The sequence below is a fragment of the Tympanuchus pallidicinctus genome, unplaced genomic scaffold (assembly GCF_026119805.1).
Source record: "Tympanuchus pallidicinctus isolate F22 unplaced genomic scaffold, pur_lepc_1.0 scaffold6, whole genome shotgun sequence".
NCBI classification, from domain to species: Eukaryota; Metazoa; Chordata; class Aves; order Galliformes; family Phasianidae; genus Tympanuchus; species Tympanuchus pallidicinctus.
Genome location: NW_026294780.1, coordinates 43120900 through 43143050, shown reverse-complemented (window position 1 = coordinate 43143050; position 22151 = coordinate 43120900). Strand labels below are relative to the sequence as shown.

General features: G+C 45.4%; 1 protein-coding gene across 1 annotated transcript in view; it reads right to left on the bottom strand.

Moving 5' to 3' along the window:
* Positions 1–6672, bottom strand: part of GTF2F2 (general transcription factor IIF subunit 2) — a 95835-nt gene extending 89163 nt beyond the window's left edge. Inside the window, exons 1-2 of the mRNA XM_052705660.1 lie at positions 6532–6672; positions 1824–2156 (exon numbers count right to left, since the gene is read on the bottom strand). Coding sequence (XP_052561620.1) covers positions 1824–2156; positions 6532–6672 — 474 coding nt within the window. The remainder of the gene's footprint in view (positions 1–1823; positions 2157–6531) is intronic.
* Between the last annotated feature and the right edge of the window lie 15479 nt (positions 6673–22151).

Below are 22151 nucleotides of genomic sequence, written 5' to 3'. Positions count from 1 at the left end.
TCTCATTAAAGCAGGCAGCACCCTGTGCTGTAAGAGCAGTGTCAGCTGCAAGCACTGATGTGCCTGAACATTCCTGTCTTGCTTCAAGAGCCACTAAACCATATCAGACTAAAAGACAGTAATTTTTTCACACACTGATGGGTGGTGACACACTGGAATAGGTTGCCCAAGGAGGTTTGGATGCCCCATCCCAGCAGGCATTCAAGGCCAGACTGGATGTGGCTCTGGGCAGCCTGGTCTGCTGGTTGGCAACCCTGCACATAGCAGGGGGTTGAAATGATGATGATATTTGTTGTCCTTTTCAACCCAGGCCATTCCATGATTCTAAGACAATTGAGTTCAGAATCCTTTCCTCAGCTGCAATCAACTGCAGGCACATATGGAAGAGCAGAAAACATCAGAAGAACAGATATTTCCACAGCACGCTCTTCTAGTTTCTGTGATTTTTTACTCAATGGTCTTGAAAGCATCTTCATTTATAATATCTCAATACAGTATGCTTGCACCCATCTGCCTAATGGATTTTTCAGTTTCTGCAAAGGTCTGACAGTTACATCTTCCTACTTCAAAATGTTGCAGAACTTAAATATACATTGTGCAAAGCAGTACCTGATTTGTCTGCTCTGAATGCCCACCAAATGAATTAATTTGTCACTCCCCTCAATACTGCATTAGAGCTGACTCTTACCTGTTCACCTTCTCCTGTTCACTTTTTTCCCTAGTCTCATGCAAAGTTATTCACTACTCTTAGACATCTGTAGGACTGACAATTAATCATGTTCTCAGCCTGAACGATAATAGCATATTGAGGAGTTCCCCCACACAGATATCATTCCTCATTCCTCAAGCTCTTCTCTGACCTTCTAAGCCTGTTATGTCCCTCTCACTGCAGGGATTATAAGGCCAGGTACAGGCCATACAGTGGCATGATATTTCATCTTTTGTTCTCCATGCTGTTTGTAATCATGCCTAAAATTGAATCTGCTTATTTGGCTGTTACTGATGTGGCATTTTCACAGAGCTATCCACACCTACTGTAAAATCACAAGCTTCTGACTCAAGGACAACACGCAGGACAGATCCAACCATTGTGTAAGAACAATTAGCATAGCTTATGCATGTCAGCTTACATTTCTCACCTCCAATTTTCATTTGTCATTTCACCTTCTTGTCTATCAGTGTCATCATATCATTCTGCAGCTTTCTCTGTCACTTTGATTTCTAACTCCGTGGATAAGCCATTACAGTGTCTACAATTTCCTGAAAGAAGGTTGTAGCAAGGTGGGGTTCAGCATCTTCTCCCAGGTAACAGAGATAGGATGAGAGGTGATGGCCCTAATTTGCTCTATAGGAGGTTCAGGTTGGATATTAGAAAAATTTCTTCTCAGAAACAGCGGTGAGGCACGCCTAGGGAACTTGCTGCCTAGGGAGGTGGAGTCACCATCCCAGGAGGTATTTTTGAGGAATGTGCAGATGTGACACTGAGGGACATGGTTGGGCATCATGGCAGCTCGAGTACGTGCTACACCTCTCACCACTCAAAACCAGCGCTTGGGAACTGTCGCGTCTTTACATCTTCCTTCACACTAAAGCACCACGCCTGTTCCTTCTGCTTCTGAAAGGGGAAGAGGAGGAGAGCGGCATTCTCACCAGCCCTGGAGGCACCCGAGGCCAGGTTGGATGGGATAACTCTCCTCACTCCCCTCGCCCCGGTCTCGCCGCCCTTACCGGCAGCGCCTCAGGACGGCCGCACAAGGCCCTGCCGGGCCCACGGCGCCGAACGCGGCCCGGCTCAGCGCAGCAAGGCCTCGGAGGCCACTCACCTTCACCAGCCACATGCCCGTGTTCTGTTTGGCCCCGGTGAGGTCCAGCTCGCCCTTCTCGCTCATGGCGGCGCGGCAGCCGGGCCGGACTGGCCTCACACGCAGGACGGCTCCTCCTGCTACCACTGTACCCGCCCGGACCCGCACGGCAGCGCACAGCCGGCAGACGGTGGCCCGCGGCGGACAAGTTACTCCGCCCGCGAATGGCGGAGGGGAAGGGCGGAGCGGCCGTGGGTTCGAGTCCCCGCCCCGGCGTGTGACGGCCACACAAAATGGCGGACAGGGTGCGTTGTTTTTAATCGAGAGTTGTGGGGCGAACTCGGGAGTTCCGATCTACCCACGTAGCTTCGGGTTCTGGAGGAAACGCTGGAAGAAACAATGAGATGGGTTGCATAAAGGAGCCCAGGGGGAAAGTGAAGTGGTTGAGATGGGTCATTAAAGAAAAAAATGCTTTAGGTTGTCCTCGTTTCCTTCAATCTGTTATCAGCAGATCGTTATCAGATATATGTGTGCTGCTACACAGCAGCCCAGGCAGTGTGAAGGGAGCAGAAGAGAGAAGGCAGAGTGGGAAGCATTGGACAGAGGCTCAGCTGGGTGAGAAACTGGATGCTTCATCACAGGGCACTGCAGCCAAGGGTAGTGGGGCAGAGGATGAGGAGTGTGCTAACCTTCACATTTATGAATGTACGAAGGAGGAGGGAGATTTGTTCCACAAGTCCCCCATGGATAAAAAGTGAATAATTGTGCTTAGCTTTCTGAAAAAGGCTTACTTCAAGTAAGAAGGTTGCCCAAGGAGTGGGTGGATTCTCGAACACTAACAATTTCTGGCTTTTGTGCAGTTAATTCTGCTTTGAGAAGGGGTACTGGATTTAAATACTCTACTGGATAAAGAGTGCATTTACTCTGATGAAATCACTGATGCTTTTGGATGCTGTTTCACTGCTTCTCTGTGCAGTACGTAGGACACTTTGTTCCCCGAGTCTCTTTGAGAATGGCCCAATGAAATCTCTCTAGTGGAGACCCAAAGGCCTGGCTGAGCATCCACCAAGGCAGAGATGTAGCCCACAACCTCCCTGACAGCTTAACTCTGTGAAACACTGCACCCACACCTACAGCCGAATTCTCTCAGGCCATTTGTCAGCATATGTCCCACCCCTTGCCCTGCTGCAAAATACCCAGAGGTGGCTCTGACAGGAGTGAGGTGCTCTCCAACACAGTTTTCTCCTTGGATAAACAGCAAATTAGTGACAAGCTTATCTCCACTTTTCAGGTCTGTTTGCATGCTCTGATCACACCTGCCACCTCTCTGAAAAAATAAATAAATAAAACAGAGAAGTGGAGTGATTTTTTTCTAGCATGAGTGACATGAACAGCATGGTGTTATGACTGGTGGTTTCATGTTGTGTCTCATCCCCACCCTAGGACCAGCAGTTAGCAGAGAGGAGTGTGGTTTACAAGTGGCAGAGCCATGTGAAGGCAACATGAGGAATGGGCTCATGATTTGCTGCAGAAGTTTCTCCATGGGGAATCTTTGATCTTATCCCAACACAAAAAACCAATAGTGAACACGTCTGAGAGAGCCTGGCTATTGCAGTGGCTCAGCTGGTAAACCAGCACAGAAAGCGGCAAGCCCGGGATTTCTTCTTGGTTGCTCCCTCCAGGCAGCCTCTCCAGACCTGTTTCCATGGAAACTAAATTTAAAGGGACAACAAGAAGGAAAGGCAAACTTTCATTAATTCCTCATTTAAAATCTGAACCTTATGTTTGCCACAGAGACATTTCACACCATGGAGGAGGATCTGGGGGCCAGCTGCCGAGGAGTGGAGCTGTGCATTAATCACCAATTTTCTTCTTGTTTGCATGGAAACAGATGTTGTGTCTGAGAAAATAGATGGCAAAATTCAGTCTGGGCTGCATTAGGCAAAGTATCAGCAGCAGGTCAAGGGAGGTGATCCTTCCTTTCTGTTCATTACTGGTGAGGCTGCACCTGAAGTGCTGGGTGCAGTTCTGTGCCTCCCAGTTCAAGAGGGACTTGGACATAGCAGAGCACCTCTCCTGTGAAGAGAGACTCAGAGAGCTGGGGGTGCTCAGCTGGAGAACAGGAAGCTTGAGAGGGGAGGGGTGATCTCACCAATGTCTACAAATACCTGGAAGGAGAGTGCCAAGAGGCAGGATCCACTTTTGTCAGTGGTGCCTGATGCTAGGACCAGAGGCCATGGGCACAAACTGGAGCACTGGAGGTTCCCTCTGAATACCAGGAGCCCTTCTGTGCTGTGCAGTGATGGAGCACTGGCACAGGCTGCCCAGAGGCTTTGGGATCTTCCTGGGGATCTCCCAGGGCCACCTGGACATGACCCTGGGGCACCCTGCTCTGGGTGTTCGTGCCAGAGCAGAGGGGCTGAAGCAGATGGCCTACTGCCATGTCATCATCAGCTGCACACGGTTTCTTCTTAGCAGTTTAAGGAAAGGACTAATGATGAAGTTTGACAGTGCTGATTGAAAACCACAGCAGCAGAAGACCAGAGGCACAGAAAGCCTGGTGCTGTCCTGTACCGTCAGAAACTTATGTGCTTTACTCAAAGCCCAGAGAAGATGAGGGCAGATGTGCACCCAGGACCTGGCAGTCAGAAATAGACATAATCAGATTAATTTAAAAGAAAACATTTCTCAGGAACCAAGTCAAGTCTCTACAGCAAAAGGACGAAATGGCAAATTGAGCACACTAGTGTCTTCTAACTACTAAACTGTCTCTCCTGTGAGGAAAACCTGTTTTATTGAAGACCAGCCCTAAAATGTGCCTTGGGAATGCCTTTCAGGTCCCAGGGATGTGGGCATATCTTGTCTTCTCCATAGATGCTCTCCAGGGGCAGTGCTGGGCACATTTTTTTTTGTTGTTGATTCCTGCTGGAAGGAAGAAATCTCTCTCTCCCAGCTTTGCAAGCAGATTCTCATAAACAACATTTTTGGCCCAAAGAGGTTGCTTTCAGCCCAGCATCCATCTATAAGCTCTGGTGGAAAGAATAAGCCTGCAGAGAAGTGGGGATAGATCATGTTCTGAGCCTGCACTGCAAGAAATGCAGCCAGTGAGGGTGTGGTGGCTATGGGGAGCTGCATGGGCTCAGCCTTCTCCAGGCTGGCATGAAGAAGTCATGGGATGATGACATTTTAGAAAAATGAGAGGTCTCTGTGAGCACTACATTTTTATTTTTTTTTAATTTTTCCTGGTGCAGAGAAATCTCTGAGGGAGTAAAGCAGGCTGTGTACAAAGATAAAATAAATCACACGGTAATCTATGTATTATGAGATAAACAGCATAGAAATCTGTATTGCTTTTTATGCAAATATCCCCCAAACTTCCATGTCAGGTAAAGTAGCAGATGACAAACAGTTTTCATACACCTGATTAAATGAATCAGCTATAATGACACAAAACTGCAAGTACTGAATTATATTAAGCAGGTAGATCTCAACTTGTATTTCAGTTTATAAGCAAGGCAGAGTGCGTGCATGGAATTACAACAAGAATAATACAATTTCTGTACTGCAGATGCAAGACAACAGAGCAGAAAATTCTCGTTTTTGCAAGATGGAAAAATGGAGCCTCACACCACTTTGGCTCCATTTCACAGTTCTGCTGGCCACCTTCCTATGAGCAGACACATCCTGACCATCTCACAGCCTAGAGACCCAGGTATCTGAGACCAAAGGGTTTACTCAAAGTCACAGAGCTGGAAGGCCCTGTTTTGGTAATATTGCTGCTAATGGCATATATGCTCAGGAATGGCTGGAGTGCTCTTGCTCCATTTCTGCCTGCTGAAGCCAAAGATGTTGTATAACCACTGCCTCCCTGAGTCAGACTTGGTGTCTAATGGAAGCCTTTGCCAGCCATAAGTGATTGCTTGTGTGTTTGAGATATTTCCTTTTCTCTTGCTTCCCAGATTTCTAGAAGCCATTTCATCAGAAAATGGTGATGCCCCATAGCCTACTTCCGGACCCCCTCCCATGAGAAGGGGTTGCACTCCCAATCTGTCCAGTCTTCCAGCTACCATGCATTGCAGAAACTGGGTGGTGCCTGTATCTGGGTGCACCCAGACTCAGCTGGAGCTGTGCTTAGCCTCCACAAGGTGAGAATATGCTTGGGCTTGGAGCTAGGGCAAGACTCTGCAGTCAAGCACCAAAGGGAAGCTCCTGGCAGAAGCTGGCTTTCACTCAGGAGCGTGTATAAGGGCAGGAAACTATTCCACCAAGAGCCATTGCTACAAGAGCTAGATTGCTACAAGAGCTTTCACACTACTCGGGCACAGGTACCACACTGTGGTAGCAAAGCTCTACTGGCCAGCGTGGACCTACCTGGTGTAGGGAACCTGCTTTGGCAGGGGGGTTGGACTCAATGATCTCTGGAGGTCCCTTCCAACCCCAACAACTCTGTGATTCTGTGATCTCTGCTACCCTCTGAACATCTGATTCTGCAACCAGCAGAGAACCTGTGGCTTCTCCAGTGTGCAAGAATCAAAACTTGAATGTAATGCTTGGACTGCCAGGACAGCCTCTTTGCCGCTGTTAGCTGTAATGCATAATTCTCTCACCAATACTGTAGATTATCTATGTAAACTGGAAAAAAGAAAGGAAATAATCTGTGGAAAGACACACACATTAAAAAAAAAAAAAAAAAGTCCATACACAGTGTGTACACAGTGTGATTATGTACGTTGGAATGAGAAAAAGAGTCTGTGTAACTAAGTCCCCCAAACAGGGCATGGGCCAACAAACAGCGTAGCCGTTTCTCCGGCAGTGGAGGATTCTCATTTGGCACCCCTTCAGAAGCTGCCAAAACATATGTTGCAGCCATTGTGTTTTCAGACAGCCTTTGAGCAATGTGTTAATAACAGGCTTGTTCACCTCAAGCTGTTCTGTGCCAGAGAGTGCAAAGGCATCAGGGTCATAGCAGAGTTCCCATCTCAGTACTGGGCACTGTAAAACCTTAAACATCCCACTGCTGTCTGAAAGCGTGACTCACATACCCAATTGGAATAGAAGGCAATCTTTATTTTATTCCCAATCCTTTTTTGTTCTTCCTGTATGTTTATAAGCATGCACATTTTTTTATGTTATGCAGTTGAAAAAATCTAGTTTCCAAGCTGGGGGAAGGAACTGCAGCCACACTCCATAGTCACAGAATCATAGAATGGCTTGTGTTGGAAGGGACCTTGAAGATCATCAAGCTCCAACCCCTCTGCTGCATGCAGGGCACCAATCTGCACCTTTAATACTAGACCAGCCTGCCCGGGGCCCCATCCAACCTGGGCTTGCACACCTCCATGGATGGGGCATCCACAACCTCTCTGGGCAGCCTGTTACAGCACCTCATCACTCTCTCTGTAAAGACCTTCCCCCGACATCCAACCTAAATCTTCCCTCTCTCAGTTTAAAACCATTCCCCTTTGTCCTGATATTATCTACTTTTGTAAAGAGTAAACTCCCCTCCTGTTTGTAGGCTCCCTTTAGGTACTGAAAGGCTGTAATGAGGCCACCAAGCAGCCTTCTCTTCTCCAGCGCTTATTTTCCGCCATTCTATGTCTTTCATTAATAATGTACATTGAGTTTGACTGTAGGCAGCTTGGCCTCTCATTTGTTTAGATTTTCACCACAACAAGGAGGGGAAAAAGAATAGAAATTAAAAGATGCAGCTTCAAAATAATAATTAAAATAAAAAAAAAAAGGAAACAAAATATTTCACAAGGTGTTTCAGAGATATTTGTCTGAACCTGATTTAAAATAATTTCATTAAAAGTGACAGTAAAATTGACATTGTCTCTTGAAGTCAAGGCCTGCTTTGCCTATCCTTGATATAAAATCTGCTAGCTACCATTTTTTCACTATCATATTTCAATAAGTGGTTCTAAGGATGTGAATTATTAATCCACTATAAAAGTAATGTTGGCTCTGTGCAGCTTTTTGCTTTCTACAGTGCCTTTTCCTGTAGGTGAGTAGATGTAGGAACTAAATCCAACCTGTTCTCCAGTGCTCAACCCATTTACCTTTAGTCTCATCCTTGAGTTTTTCTAGTGATGCAGCATGAAAGGTCAGCAGTACTGAACTGGTTGCTCATCTCCCGAACTTTCCTCTGAAGACACTGTGGAGAAGAAGGCATTTAAGTTTATGGGTGCTTCACAACTGATTGCTCCAATATGCTGCAATACCATATGCATTCATGGAAAACAACCACCAGTATTACCACCTTGAGCCTGGTGGTAGCTTGACCATAGCAAATCTTCCGGCAGCTCTCCCTGAGATAATTCACTGGAAGCATCAGTTGTGTCTGCCTCATTACTGCTGCTTACTGTGCCTGGGTTCCCTCCAAAGTCCTTTCACCTGATGCCTGATGGCTGCTACTGCCAGCTCTCTTTTTTGTCCCTGGAGTGTCAAAGTGTTGGTGCTTTTCTGTACCAGTGTTAATGATCTAATAAACACAATTATTTGAAAGTGGTCGATCTCATTTTGTGATGTCTATGCTATTACTGACCTTAAATTTGCTCTCTTGACTGTAAAGAAGGACTTTCCTGCTAAATTGAAATTATTAAACTAGAACCAATAAAAAGGGCTACAGATCTACAATCAGATTGCATTTTACTGGATTTTTTTCCACAGATGAGCTTATACAAGCTCTGAAATTTTGCCTTTCTGTTTATTATGAGTTAAAAATGAAAGGAGGGTAGACAGCTTTTCAGTGAGCTTAATGGAAATAAGCTGAAGGGTTAACAGAAGAAAATAACAAAACCAAACAGCAGTGACAAGATGATCCAGTGAGAACACAGATGCCAGAGGGCTGTGAATAGGGCACGGAAGGTAACCCTGCTGGCCTCACACTGCATCCTTTTATCTACTATCAAATGGCGTGTGGGGCCAGAGGAAATGAATATGGTGAGCATGGGATTATTTATTATCAGCAACTATTTCCTTCTCATAGTCTTTTTCTTGCCAAAAATCTCAGCCTTATCACTTAGAACAGTTTTTACCAGAGGCCAAGAGTTTGGAATCAGCAGCCTCCAAGGCACTCCAAAAAGCTTCCAAGGCACTTGCACCTTGCAGGCTACTCCAAGCTCCTTCCAGAAGCTCTTGACCTGTTTCGGGGATCAGGGGAGACCTTAGCACTCCCTACAACTACCTTGAAAGTAGATTGTGGTGAGGTGGGAGTGGGCCTATTCTCCCAGTGAATCTAACTAGTGATGGGGCAAGAGGTAATGGATTCAAGTTGCACCAGAGGAGAGTTAGAATGGATATTAGGAAAAATTTCTCCTTTCTAAGAGTGGTGATGCACTGACACAGGAGGCACAGGGAGGTGGTGGAGTCACCGTCCCTGGAGGTGTTCAAGAGCCGTGTGGATGTGGCACTGAGGGATGTGGCCAATAGGCATGGGCTGATGGTTGAAGTTGGTGATCTTTATGGTCTTTTCCACTATTAATTGTTCTATGATTCCACACACGTTTGTCATTCCTGAGGAGCCAGCTGCACCCTTCACACTGTGTATGCTTAAGGGCGGATTAATGAATCTTTATCTGGTGAAGTTGAATGTTAACTTCTTTCTTAGAGAAGTGGAAACTAAGTCACCAGAAGGAAGGGGGAAAAAAATAATAATTAAAAAAAAAAAAAAAGTGGATTTCTGACTGCAATTTCCTCTTCAGAGTTTCCAGTATTTTTCAATTGCTTTGCAAACTTCACCCTATTGCTTCTCCCTGCCCTAAGGCTAGCAGGACTTTGTGAGTTTAAACTTCTGGCCTTCACGTTATCACATTACTTAATTGCCCTCTTTTTGTAACATGCTTCATCCTCCTCACTTGGATAATCTTACTGTTGCTACAGTTGTTTTTTTGAGGCTTTACATTTAGATTCCTATTCTCACACACAGGTTGCCTTGAAACTCCCATCTCTCACTCAGCACCAGTGCTTCTTCAATTGCATGCAACATAATCAGAGCATTTCCCTAACCTCTCCTTTCTCTCAGCCTGGGGATCAAAGCTCCTCAGCAAATTAGCTGTGCCTTGCTTTTCTGCTCTATTGTTCAAGAAAGACTATTCTCTTTCTACCTGCCTTGCCTTGCCCCTTGGATCAGGTTCATGCTTGCACAGCGCATTACCTAGTTACTTCTTACAGAACAAATGAAACAAAATCCTTTCAGGAACACCTTGATATAAGGCACAGCGTGTCTCCTGCCTTTAAAATCTCTGCCCCTAATGCTTGTTAGCCCACAGATTTACTGCTAAAGATTTGCTATGGTTGCAGACTCTGACTCAGCCGTCTGGCAAATAAATGCCAAAGAGCGGAGCTGGCCCCAGCAGAGATTTTCACTGATGTCTCTCACCCTGCTCTGCTCTGCTCTGCCCTGCTGTGCATCAGCAACATCTCCAGGGTCCCCCAGCCACTGCTGAAGGTCTGGACAGCAACGACTTGAAGTCACCCTTAGGCTTTATCCTTGCCTGCTGACATGTGCTTGGAAATAATATCTCCCTAGCTGCATGACATTTCCATCACCTGAATTTGCTTTGTTCGTGTGGAGATCTTCTGGAGTGTGAAAGAGGGCATCGTTCTGGCACTGCTTTAAGTAATGAGGCCTGATTTCTTATCCTTTTTTGTCCCTTGCTTGACTGACTGTGAGTTCTTCCTTTCGCTATTTTCCCATCTGACAACTGAGTCTCCTGTAGCCCTTTGTCACGTCCTCTTTTCCTCAGCTTGTTCTCTTCAAATCCAATGGAAATACAGTAACTTCAAGACACCTGCTCTCTTGCTCACATTTGGCTGAAGATCACCCAGTGTGCTGAAAATTGAGGATAGAGAGCTAACCTCTACCAGTGAAAGAGCATTATAGACAAAAATGTCGATAAAATAGGTATTACAGGTTGTGACTGGCACCCAAAAGATGGTGGCAGTTATGAGTCTCTGTTGATTCTGTGACCCAGGGATTGCTACAGCTCTGGTATTTTCTCCAGCCACCTGGAAGTTGTTGTAAGCCCACAGGTCTCAGACAAGTTCACGGTGTGAGGCAGAGCATGGAAATGACATCCACCTACCCTGTCTGTCATCACTCAGCAGTCAAGTGGTGGCTCACAGTCATGAAATCATAAATATTAGCACTACATTAGCATCTATACATTGCACTTAACTTTTATTTAAAACAGAAAATGTAAGGACTTTCTCATTGCACTGAGAGCTGAGTGGCAGAACTGAGAATATTTTACAAGACTTGCCTTCTTTGCCCTTTTGTTCTGATCTCACAATGCTGCTGCTAAAGAAAACGCAGACAGAGGAAGTGCCTTTTATCTTGAAGTTCCCCATCGGGGGATTTTGAGGCAAATTACAAAGGGGATTCCACTGCTTTTCTAGAAATACGGGCAATATGAAATCCTCAGTGTGACTGGCTGCTCAATAAAACTCAGCTTTTGATAATGAAGGCAGGTCATGCTAAGTGCCCTCCTATCTCGATTATTTGTGTGTTTGGCATGACTTCCAGCTTGAGTTCTTTTGGATTGAGACATTTCACTCTGGTGAAACATTATTGATTGAACCACGATTACAGTTTTGATGAGGGATATTGAAGTGACTGTTGGAGCAGCAGACAAATTCACAAGGAGACAATTGAATGTAAGACAAATGTGTGGCAGTTTCCTTTAGGCCAGATGTGAGCTTATCTGACATGTCTGGGTATAACAAGAAGCCTGGATATTAAACCACCCATTGCCTCTTCTGGGAAATGGTGCAAATTATTTCTGACAGCCATTCAGAGGCACTTTAGTTGAACAACCAAAATCATAGAAACATAGAATGACCTAGGTTGAAAATGACTGCAATGATCATTGAGTTTCAACACCCCTGCTATGTGCGGGGTCACCAACCACCAGACCAGGCTATCCAGAATCATGCAGCTCTTCCCTAGAATATTTCCTGGTGTTTTGAAAACATGGGATCACTTGCTCAGTCTAAAAAAATCACTGTCAACTAACAAAGATCCTCATGCCCTAATAAATGCCCCAATAAATGCGCTTCTAGCCTGTTAGAGACGGTGCCAGTTATTCACCTTCATCTTAGGAAATGTGAAACCTCTAACAGCATTTTTAATGTATTTACTACAATAGCCCACTCTGACCCTTTCTAGAAATGTAACTTCTGCAGGCTGCTTTAGAGAGTGCTGCCTGATAGCAGATTCCTGTTTCACTGCTGTTAGTCTGCGCTTGTAAACAGTGACCCCAAAGTAGCAACAAGAGTGTTCGAGCAGATAATATTTGCTGTGAAGAAAGAGATTTCACGACAAGGGCAGACCCCACTACCTCTACTTGAGTGACTCATCTGTCTGTACACAAGGAGAGCTGTCAGGTTCAATAAGCCAATCTGTTTAGGGCTCTGGGTCCAGACTCATCTGGCTCCAGTTGTCTGTTGTTGGGGATGAAAATGTGGACGGCTGTTTGCACTGCTGATTCTCCTCATGCTGGTGCACGTGCTCACGAATCTCCTCTTTGTGATATGCGTGTGTGTGTGGGATGAATGTAAAAAAGATAAAAATTAAGTCAAATTGAAAAGGTATCTTCCTCAACATCAAATTTAATGCGCATTCCCACAAGGATTCATAAAAAAGTTTCCCTGAAAATGTCACTGAAATTGAGAAGTTGAACAGCCAAAGAGTAAAACAGGCCAAAACGCAGGCTGCTCATGCAGCATTATTTCTGTGCCTCTAAGTTTCTGTGTTACAATAGAGCTCTGAATGATGTGATTACACAGCATTTACCTTGTCCTGTGTAGGTGTACATCTGCTTGATGGTTGTCGCCTCCCCAGCTTTTGAAACCATCCGCCAGTTTCAACTCAATTTGAGGATGGGATGAAAGTCTCAAAGATAGTATTTTGTCACACTACGAGGGAATTGGAGGTCCAGTGGAGGAAAAGGATGCTAGTAGGCATCCTGTGAGAAAGCGCCTACAGTGTAAACCCAGCCAGCAGTAGATGCTTGGAGAGGCAGCCCAAGGAAGATATGCTAAAAAAAACTCCAATTGTGAGAAGAGCCTCAGTTGGGCTGTTGATGGACTATTTATTCATTAGGCAGAGCAGTCCTGTTTGGTCAGGTCTTCCTGCAGGGCCATTACTGCTGTGGGAAGTCCTGGAGCTCACACTGCACACTTCCTTCCCCCAGCAATGGAAGTTTTGCATGGGATATTCTGCAGCAGCCACTGCTGTAGTGGAAGTGTTTTGGAAACACTGAATAATTCCCTTCAGAAGCTCCCAGTGAAGATGCCTGCTTCCAGGGCAATAGTTTTATGTCTTTGCTGTCAAGTCTCACAGTAAAGATATGAATGCAGGTGCCCCAGGAAGTACAGTATCCAACTGCTTCCTGCTCTCTTCTTCCCAGTGTACGCAGCATTTCAGAGTGGCAGTATTGTTGGAGCCAATGGTCTAAAGATACAGATTTTAGGTAGGTATAATAGCTTTTAAGAAGTCAGCTCATCCAGCTGGAAAAAGCAGGTGAGTCTTAGGGCACACCTGCTCCTCAGGGAAGACATAGAGAATTTTAAACCTAGCTGTGTGTGGGAATATAGTAAGACAACTGCCTGAGTTAGACATCTGACAGCATTTATGGAATATAAGAAGATATAGATTATCTTCTCCGGAGAAAAGAGAGATAAGTAATTTGTAGAACAGTAGTGGCATGGCGTAGAACACCGGAAGATTATTGAGCATGGTGAAAACAGGAGCATCATAATTTACTCTAAAACCTTACTATCCAGAAAGGTGATGAGATTCCCAGACTTACTGAAGGAATGTTTTGTGAATTTCCTTTGAGAATCAGGGCAGAGAGATCAGAAGTGGAATGACTACGCTGTAATAAATATTACCTGTTGGAGACACTTTGTCCTAGCTGACTCCTAGAGAGAGTTGAAGACTGTATCCTTTGACAGGCTGAGAAGAAAGAAAAAAAAAGGTTTCTTTTATTACTGCAAAGTTGTGCCTACTGCATTTCAAACTCCCAAGCACTTGGCAGACCTTCACTATGTCAGCTTAGCTGCTAAACCATGAATTTCTCCCTGTGAAGAGTTTTAAATGTTATTTTGCAACCAAAAATGCTCAGCTGCTAATTTAAGGGTGTGCAGCAGTAAAAATAAGATGATGCCTCAGCTGCCTGTATCTCATTTAATCATGCTTGCTGTTGATATTCAGTTGGTGAGGTTCCTGGCTTTTCTGTGTACTGAAAGTCAGCTGAGAAATGCTAAATCCACTGTCAGACAGCTTTTATTCTCTAGGAGAGCAGAAAGAGTCGGAGGAGGGGGGCTGCTCCTCAAACTTCACGTTATGTATATGTATATTTGAAGTCTTCTGGTTTGATCAGGTGTTGCCAGTGGACTGAATACGTGAGGAAAGCTGCAACAACTGGAAGAGAGGGCCTCTAGTCCCCTGAGACCATTAGTGGACTGCAGAAACCTCGTTGCCTTTTTCAAGACGCTCCATGAGTTCATGTGGGAGCACAGCCCATGGCCATCTCACTATCATCCTGCCCAGTTGATGGTCCTACGCTGTCTCATCCCTAAAGATTCAGCCTGGCACCTGCATCCCTTTCTACCCCACGCAGCTGAGCCCTGGCATGTGTGAGGGCGACGAAGAGATGGCACTGGACTTTCAGTTACAGAAGGGCACAGCTTGGACGCGTGTTCGTGAGCTCTGCTGGAAGCCTGCATACAGCACAGCTAAAATAAACACGTGAAGCTTTCAGGAACGGCCTTGATTTCTCTACTCCTGGAAGTACTCTCTTCCTCTTTGTAGAATCCTTTTACAATGACGTCAACATCAAAGAATTAAAGCTCTGCATTCAGTAAGTGACCGTGAGTGCACCCTCACCGCTCTTGTTTTCCTCATCTGCGCTGATTTTGAAGAGGCAATTAAAACCCGGTGACTTCTGCAGCAGGCGGCACAGAAGTACGAGCACTGACCCACACGGTCTGACGCACAAATAGCTCCCGGCTTTCATTTCACAGCTCAACTTCCCCATGGTTGCCATGGAGATGAAGTCTTGACTCCTTTATTTCCCTTGAAGACCTCAGGAAGGCCTTGAGGCCTCAAGCAAGCCGAGCACGTGGCTGGTTCCTCAGGGCTGGGCAAGTGCTGAGGCCCTGTGCTGCTCTGAGGTGGGCACGTAAGAAAGGTCAGAGCTGATCTCAGTGGCACTGCTCAATGCAGGTGCTGGTGAGCTGGATGCTAATGGGCTCCGTGGGGTTTAGCATCAGAACTTCAGCTGGAAAATCACCTGTGGCAATTTTGAATGCTGGCCAGACCTCGTTCCTGGGGCTTTGCTCTGTGGGCTGATCTGGATGGGCAAAGCTGGGGTAACACGCAGCACTTGGGGTACATCTCGTTTTCCACCTCAGACCTACTATTTGTATTCTGCCCGTGTGCTTGTAAAGGCTGAGCCTCACCTGGGTCTGAGAAGATGGGAGTTACCTTGGAAACTGCAGCAAGCCCTTGCTGCTTACTAGACAGCTTCCTCCAGGCTGTGCGCTTTGTGCACTCCAGGAGCCGGGCAGCTTTCTTTTCCCAAAGTTGCTCTTTTTCCAGGAAACCAAGAAGCACAGCACAAAAACACACCGATGGTTCCATGCAGGGTGTTGAAGAGCAGGGAGGTGAAACGCTGGCCTCTGTTTTACCCTCTGAAAAACAGAGTGAAAAAAGCAGTGTGGTTCTTTTTTTTTCCAACACCGGCCTCTGTTGGGGGTCCTGGAGACTCCACTCCCAAGCTCATATTTGGCTCCTTAAAATTACATTGGAGGTTCCCTTCCAAATGACATTCAGGAGATCCCATACCTGGCAAGCTTTTTCTACGTATGGACAACCCTCTCCTCAGAAAACCTCCTTTGCTGGAGGGTTTTGTGTGGGAGAAGAGAGATCCAGAGCAGAGCTCTGATGAGAAACTCAACATGATGCGTGAGGTCCTTCAGAACATGCACACAGCCTTTGTGCTCTCCAAGTCTGTAGAGCCTCTCCATGCTAGAGGTATTAGCTACCTCAGTTCTCAAGGAAGGGTATGCAACTCTTGTCAGGATTTACTGGACACAGAAGAGGGGTTTTCAGCTCTACAGGCACTTTCCAAGAGTGGGTTATATTCCCAACAGCCAGCTCAAGGCAGAGTCCTGGCCAATCAGTAGCATCAGCCCTCTGAATTGATAGGCCAGGCCCATCGAACGCTGTGCTAGACAGAATTATGATGTGGGTACAATGATTACTGGCTGACTGTACTCAAAGGAATCACAGATGACCACTCTCAAGCAAGGCAGGACTGGAAAAAGTAGAAATGGTAGAGGAAAAAATTGAGAAGTGTCTGGAGAGATTGTTTACTGTCCTAAGAAGATTAGCAACAAGTTGAAAGCCTGACTGCGTGTAGATCTGCAACATTTATAGGCATTATGTTTTCAGGTGATGTGAATAATGAATGGTAGGTTTCACTTCGACACCCAGAAGGGCCAGAGCTGGGGCTTTGCTGCTGAACACCAGCTCAGCTTTCATAGCACAGCATACATCTGAAGTCTTGGATCTCCCTGATTCCTGGGAAGCATATTTAGCAGAAACTCATTGCCAGTAAAGCTGTAGGGAAGAAAAAAAAAACAACGAAACACACACAAATAAACAAAACAAACAAATAATAATAATAAAAAAAACAACAGTGAGAATATTCATTTTCAAATCCATTCTGGGAGTAAATTATGTTTTTAGCAACAAGCTTGTTGCATATGCCAAGGTAGGTCACCAGTCTACCTCATCTGAGGACCCTTTGAACGAAAGCAACGTGGATCAATCCTGAAAGTTGCTCATACTCCTTCACATTAGAAAAAGGTGCTGTATTCCTTATGTTGGGGCTTTACAAAGTCTTTGTAGATATCACTAGGGAATTTAAGAGTCCCTTCTCTTTGGGATATGTTTTTACCCCCAAAGAGAAGAAGTGGTGTGTTTGCCACTGTTCAGTATACCCATCCTTGCTGAGTCAGCCCTAGGGTCAGACTCCATCACTAATACAGGGTTACATGAGAATGATTACAGATTCAGAGAAGTTGGTTGGGAGGCAACACAGGTCTCTGATCCAAGCCCTACTGAAAGAGGATCAGACCTGGTCGGTTGTTGATTTATCTTGCCAAGACTTGGAAGACACCAAGGGTGGAAGTCCTGTCCTATAACTTCACTAGGAAACCTAATACAGTGCTGCTCTGCTCTCCTGGTAAAGAATTTCTACTGTTCCCATGATTTCTGCTTGTTCCCCTTCCTAAATTGTCTGCCACGATGGAGAAGAGTAAGGTGAGGCCATCACTGAGACTCACGTACTTCTGAACAGAAGTTCACTTTCCCAGTATATGACTCCTACCCAAGAACCAGCAATGTCAAACACCTAGAGCCTGTGTTCTCTAGGCTTCTCCCCAAATGTCGGACCAGCCATGTTTCTGAACATCTGTTGGAAGCCAGGATACAGGGACCTAAAGCTTTGCCAGCTTGGCCAACCCCCTTCTTTGCCATCATTTTACAGAGGTGAGGGACAGTGCCCTCAGAGACACAACCCTTTCAGCAGACTCATAGGGATTCCATCCTGCCTTGCAACTGTGAGCACATCTAGCTTCTCTTGGAGTTCTCAAGATAGTCCACTTCTTTACAGGCAATATTGCAGAGCCCAGTGTTAAATGTCTTCCCTGGGTATAATGTATGTCTTGTAATGGGGGTGCTTTACAAAGTATATTCCTTACATAGGTATTCCTTGTCCTATTTAAAAAAAAAGTATGGTGGGGAATGAAGGTGGGCTTTAAGGCAATTCAAGTTTGTTTGTGGATGGTTTGGGTGTTTTTGTGAGGAGACCAGAAGTTATCAAGAGTAGACTCAAAAGGATTTTCAGGACAAGATGATGGGTATTGGATTCCTTCTGGGGAGAAACATGTTTGGTGTTGTGTAAAACTTATTGTGGGATGTTTTCAAGCAGTTTGTGCATGTCAGTGCAGGACGATGGGTGGGAAAAGGAAGGGATCGAGGTGGGTTGGGAAAGAGTCTGGGGGAAAAAATGAGGAGAAAAGGGACATAAAATGGTCAGGTCCATACACTTATCTGAGCCCTTCATGGCTGGGCATTTGCCAGTTATATCACACCATCATCTTCCAAAGCCTGTAAAATTATCTCAGCTGAGATTTGTTTACCACAAGCTCTCAGCAGTTCTGCTTTCCCCTTTCCATGTTTTCCTTGAAAGATACTAAATTGCTCATCTGTGTCTTTCAAAAATGACACTGATGGCAGATGCTGCTCCCTGGATCTCCCTGTCCTGCACACATCACTGCAGCACCACACTGCCCTGCTGAGAGGGATGCAATGGGAAGCAGATCATCACACAGTCTTTGAGCTGTTTCGAAGTTTGGATTGAAGGGACGGTTGTGCCATGATGCCTCTCACTTAAAACTCTCCTGCTTCAGGCACAACATGTGAGATTTCTTCTTGTCTTTGTTGCTTTACTATTGAAGATGCAGCTGAAAGCTTATTGCAAAGCCTTCTGACAATACAGCCTTAGTGACATGAATAATAAGTTTTAGAGTAAATTACAAATGAGACAAATGAGGAACAAAAAACCACGTAGTAATGTGTTGAATGGGATTGAAATCTCGTGTCCTGACCACGTGCAAAGCCTCTGCAGATTTAGCAGTGCAATCTTCTGATGCATCTTTAATCAGCATGGACGAGAAAGACCAGGATTTCCTTCCTAGTAATATTTCAAGGCAGACTTCATGATACTATGATTTTATATCTTCAGCATCTCCTTACAAGCTGCTCAGAGAGGCTGTGAATGCCCCATCCTTGGAGGTGTTCAAGGCCAGGTTGGATGGGGCCCTGGGCAACCTTGTCTGATATTAAATGTGGAGGTTGGTGGCCCTGCCTGTGGCAGGCAGATTGGAGACTCGTGATCTTTGAGGTCCCTTCCAACCCTGGCCATTCTGTGATTCTGTGATTCCTTGTTTGTGTCTTCATTTTTGTACCTTCAGCATCTCCTAATAATAGTTTGCAAAAATTTTTTGCAAATTGGTCATTGAGAGAGGTGTGTGGTCACACAGTCACCATCCTGCTGAGAAAGGGGCTGCTGCTGGGGCTAAGGAAGGTGGACATCTGCCCATGGGTCTCTGGTGCTTAGAGCTTTGAAACAAATCCTAATTCAAAGGACATAACGAGGGTGGCTTCTGAGTTTGTGGTTGTCATGCTCTAGGGAGGTGAAGCAAAAGTGGGTAAAACCCTATGAAGCGAAGCAAGTGACAGCAATATTAAGCATCTAGGAGACCGAGTGAACCACCTTAATAAAGCCTGCTTATGAGAATTGCTTTTGAATATTTATGTTTGGATTGCTTGTTTGGAAGAAGTCACAGCTGCAGCTGCTCCTGCTGAAGTGACAGCCTGTGCTGCTGTCTCCTGGAGACCTCAAGTTTCCACTCAAAAAGATGGTTTTTTTTTTTCTGACTTGCTGTGCTGATTCAGAATCAGTATAATTTCAGAGAGAAATGAGATCTGCTGCTGGTTTGAACACCAGAATAGGAAAAAGGATAGTTGGAACCACAAAGAAGGGTGATGGGCTAGTGGAGAACAGGCTTTCAGTTGTCACAGGGGGACATGGGGAAGATCAGCTCAGTAAAGGCATTGTAGCAATCTTCTCATCAGAAAAAGAACATAAATTCCACGCTTGCTCAAATTATTGCTCAGTCTCCACCTCCCATTCAGCAGACAGAGCCAGAAGCATCAGAGAGATGCGTCATGCAGGAAGGAATCAACAGTGGCCCGTGATTTCCTTCCTTGCTGACTTGAACTAACGATGCTGTCTTCGTTAAACAGTGTGAGAAAAAACCTAGAGCTGCTGGCTGAGAGATGCCAACTTTCCAGCTTCTCTCTGTGTGTTACTTGAAAGACACCTACTTTTATAGCAGCACAGGTATGATGTGATAGCCCCCAACAGAGCTGAGATAGGTGAGATGAAGAAATACCTTTGACTGTCCCTCTGAATGAGGGCTTCAATTTATTTAACACATAGTATATAAGGACAGGAAATAACATCTATGTGTTTTATCTGAGAATTATTTAATCGTGCAACTGCGTGTGCACACAGAGTGGCTGAACACAAGGATGCAGGTACAGAAAGTGCACAAGTGCAGGTACACCATTGCACAAATGCTGGTGTTTCAATGCAATACTACTCTTAAATCAACATACGAGTGATAAAATGTTGAACAGGAATAAGGAAGTGTATGTTTCAGAGACAGAATCAGTCCCTAAATGTAAGGAGCCCTGGTCTCCCAAAGCCCTCTGGATCATTTTAGGAGGCAGTTTTTCCACACACAGGGTGGTGACACACTGGAACAGGTTGCCCAAGGAGGCTGTGGATGCCCCATCCCTGGAGGCATTCAAGGCCAGGCTGGATGTGGCTCTGGGCAGCCTGGTCTGCTGGTTGGTGACCCTGCACATAGCAGGGGGTTGAAACTGGATGAGCATTGTGGTCCTTTTCAACCCAGGCCATTCCATGATTCTATGATTTGTGGTATTCTTTTGGAACAGAACCTCTTTTCCCACTGATCAGAAACTGATCCATGTTTCATTCAAGAAGAAAACTAATTGACAGTGCAATTTTCATGCTCTCTACATGATATCATCACAACCCTAAATAAACTGCATTTCTATTATGTTTATTATTTGGGAAATGCAGTTGATCTGGAAATGCGTATAGAACATCCACTGACTGTAACAGCAGATGCAAAAAATAACTCCCCATAAATAGTGCTCAAATCACAGAGATTTTTCTCAGGTGACAGTACTGCCACGCTCCTATCCAGCAACATTTTTCTGTATTTTCTGGAGCATCATGATAGCTCAGTGCAGAACCACAGAACGCCCTGGGTTGGAAGGAACCTTAAAGCCCACCCAGTTTGGGCAGTGCCACCTTGCAGCTCAGCTTGCCCAGGGCCCCGTCCAGCCTGGCCTTGAGTGCCTCCAGGGATGGGGCAAAGAAATCAGTTTTCTCAAGATGTCTTATCTTTTCCTGTCTTGTATTTTTCTAAGTTTATGAGTAATATTCCTTAAAATTACCCTGAAACACCCACTTTAGCACTCACTTTAACACATGCTATCCTTCTCATTGGCTTCATCCCCAATTGCCTTCCACATATCTGACATCTCAGAAGAAGAGGACTTTACTCTCCAACAGAAAATGCTTGTGGTACTGCATGAAATTTTTATAGCAGCACAAAACAAAGCTGAACACTGGGCTGATGGGCTTTGCACACCCTAGAAAAGCTTCCTGACATCTTGTTACAAAAGGGCACTTCCTGACATGTAAGCAGACAGCACAGAATAGCAAGAGACCATTACATACCTACGTTCTGTGGTAATTAGAGTGACGGTTTTCAGTGAAATAAATTCTTTTTTTTTTCAAATGAGATTCTTGAAAAATCACCCTCTAGCAGCTCTGCAGAAATGCCTTACAGCTTGTCCAAATTGTGGAGGACAGCTTGTCTTTTTGTACAAAAGCTCACAGAGCTTGTAATTTACTGGGTTGCTGTTTATTATAGTGACTGTTCCAGGCAATGGCTTGACACTGGTAAGAGGAGATCAGTTTGTGTATTAACGCAATTCAAAAGTTCACTCCATTTACACAAAGTAATGAAAAGATTAATTTGAACTCTCAGCGCTTCCCATTTCCTTTTAACTCATAATGCAGATTTCACTGAGTCTCTGAGAGGCTGCTCCACAACAAAGAGGAGAAAGGAAAAGAAAAAAAAAAAAGGAAAAAGATTGAGATTACACGTTCCCAACTCACCTCAAGGCTTTGCTAATTAGAAGTGCACATCCACAGATAGAATTGCAGTGACTGCAGTGCAATGCCACATCAATCCTGGAGTGGCTGCCAGGGCTCCTGACAGCTCTTCTCCTGAGCAGCAGCCCAGAGTTTCAGCTCAGCATGGCCTTCCCTCAACATGGCCTTCATGCAGCATGGCCTTCCCTCAACATGGCCTCCATGCAGCATGGCCTTCACTCAACACGGCCTTCATGCAGCATGGCCTTCCCTCAACACGGCCTTCACTCAACACGGCCTTCCCTCAGAACAGTCCTTGCTCAGCACAGCCTCAGAGTGAGCTGGAGGCCACACCATGGCCACGTCAGCAGCATGCAAAGAGCAGGAACACATCTGGATGGCAAAATTCAGCCATCTACGACATCTGATGACTGGCCCACCTTTTGGAGAAGGGAGCAAAGAATAAAAACAAAGACAACAGCACCAGCAAGCTCCTCATGCAAGCAGCCCTCAT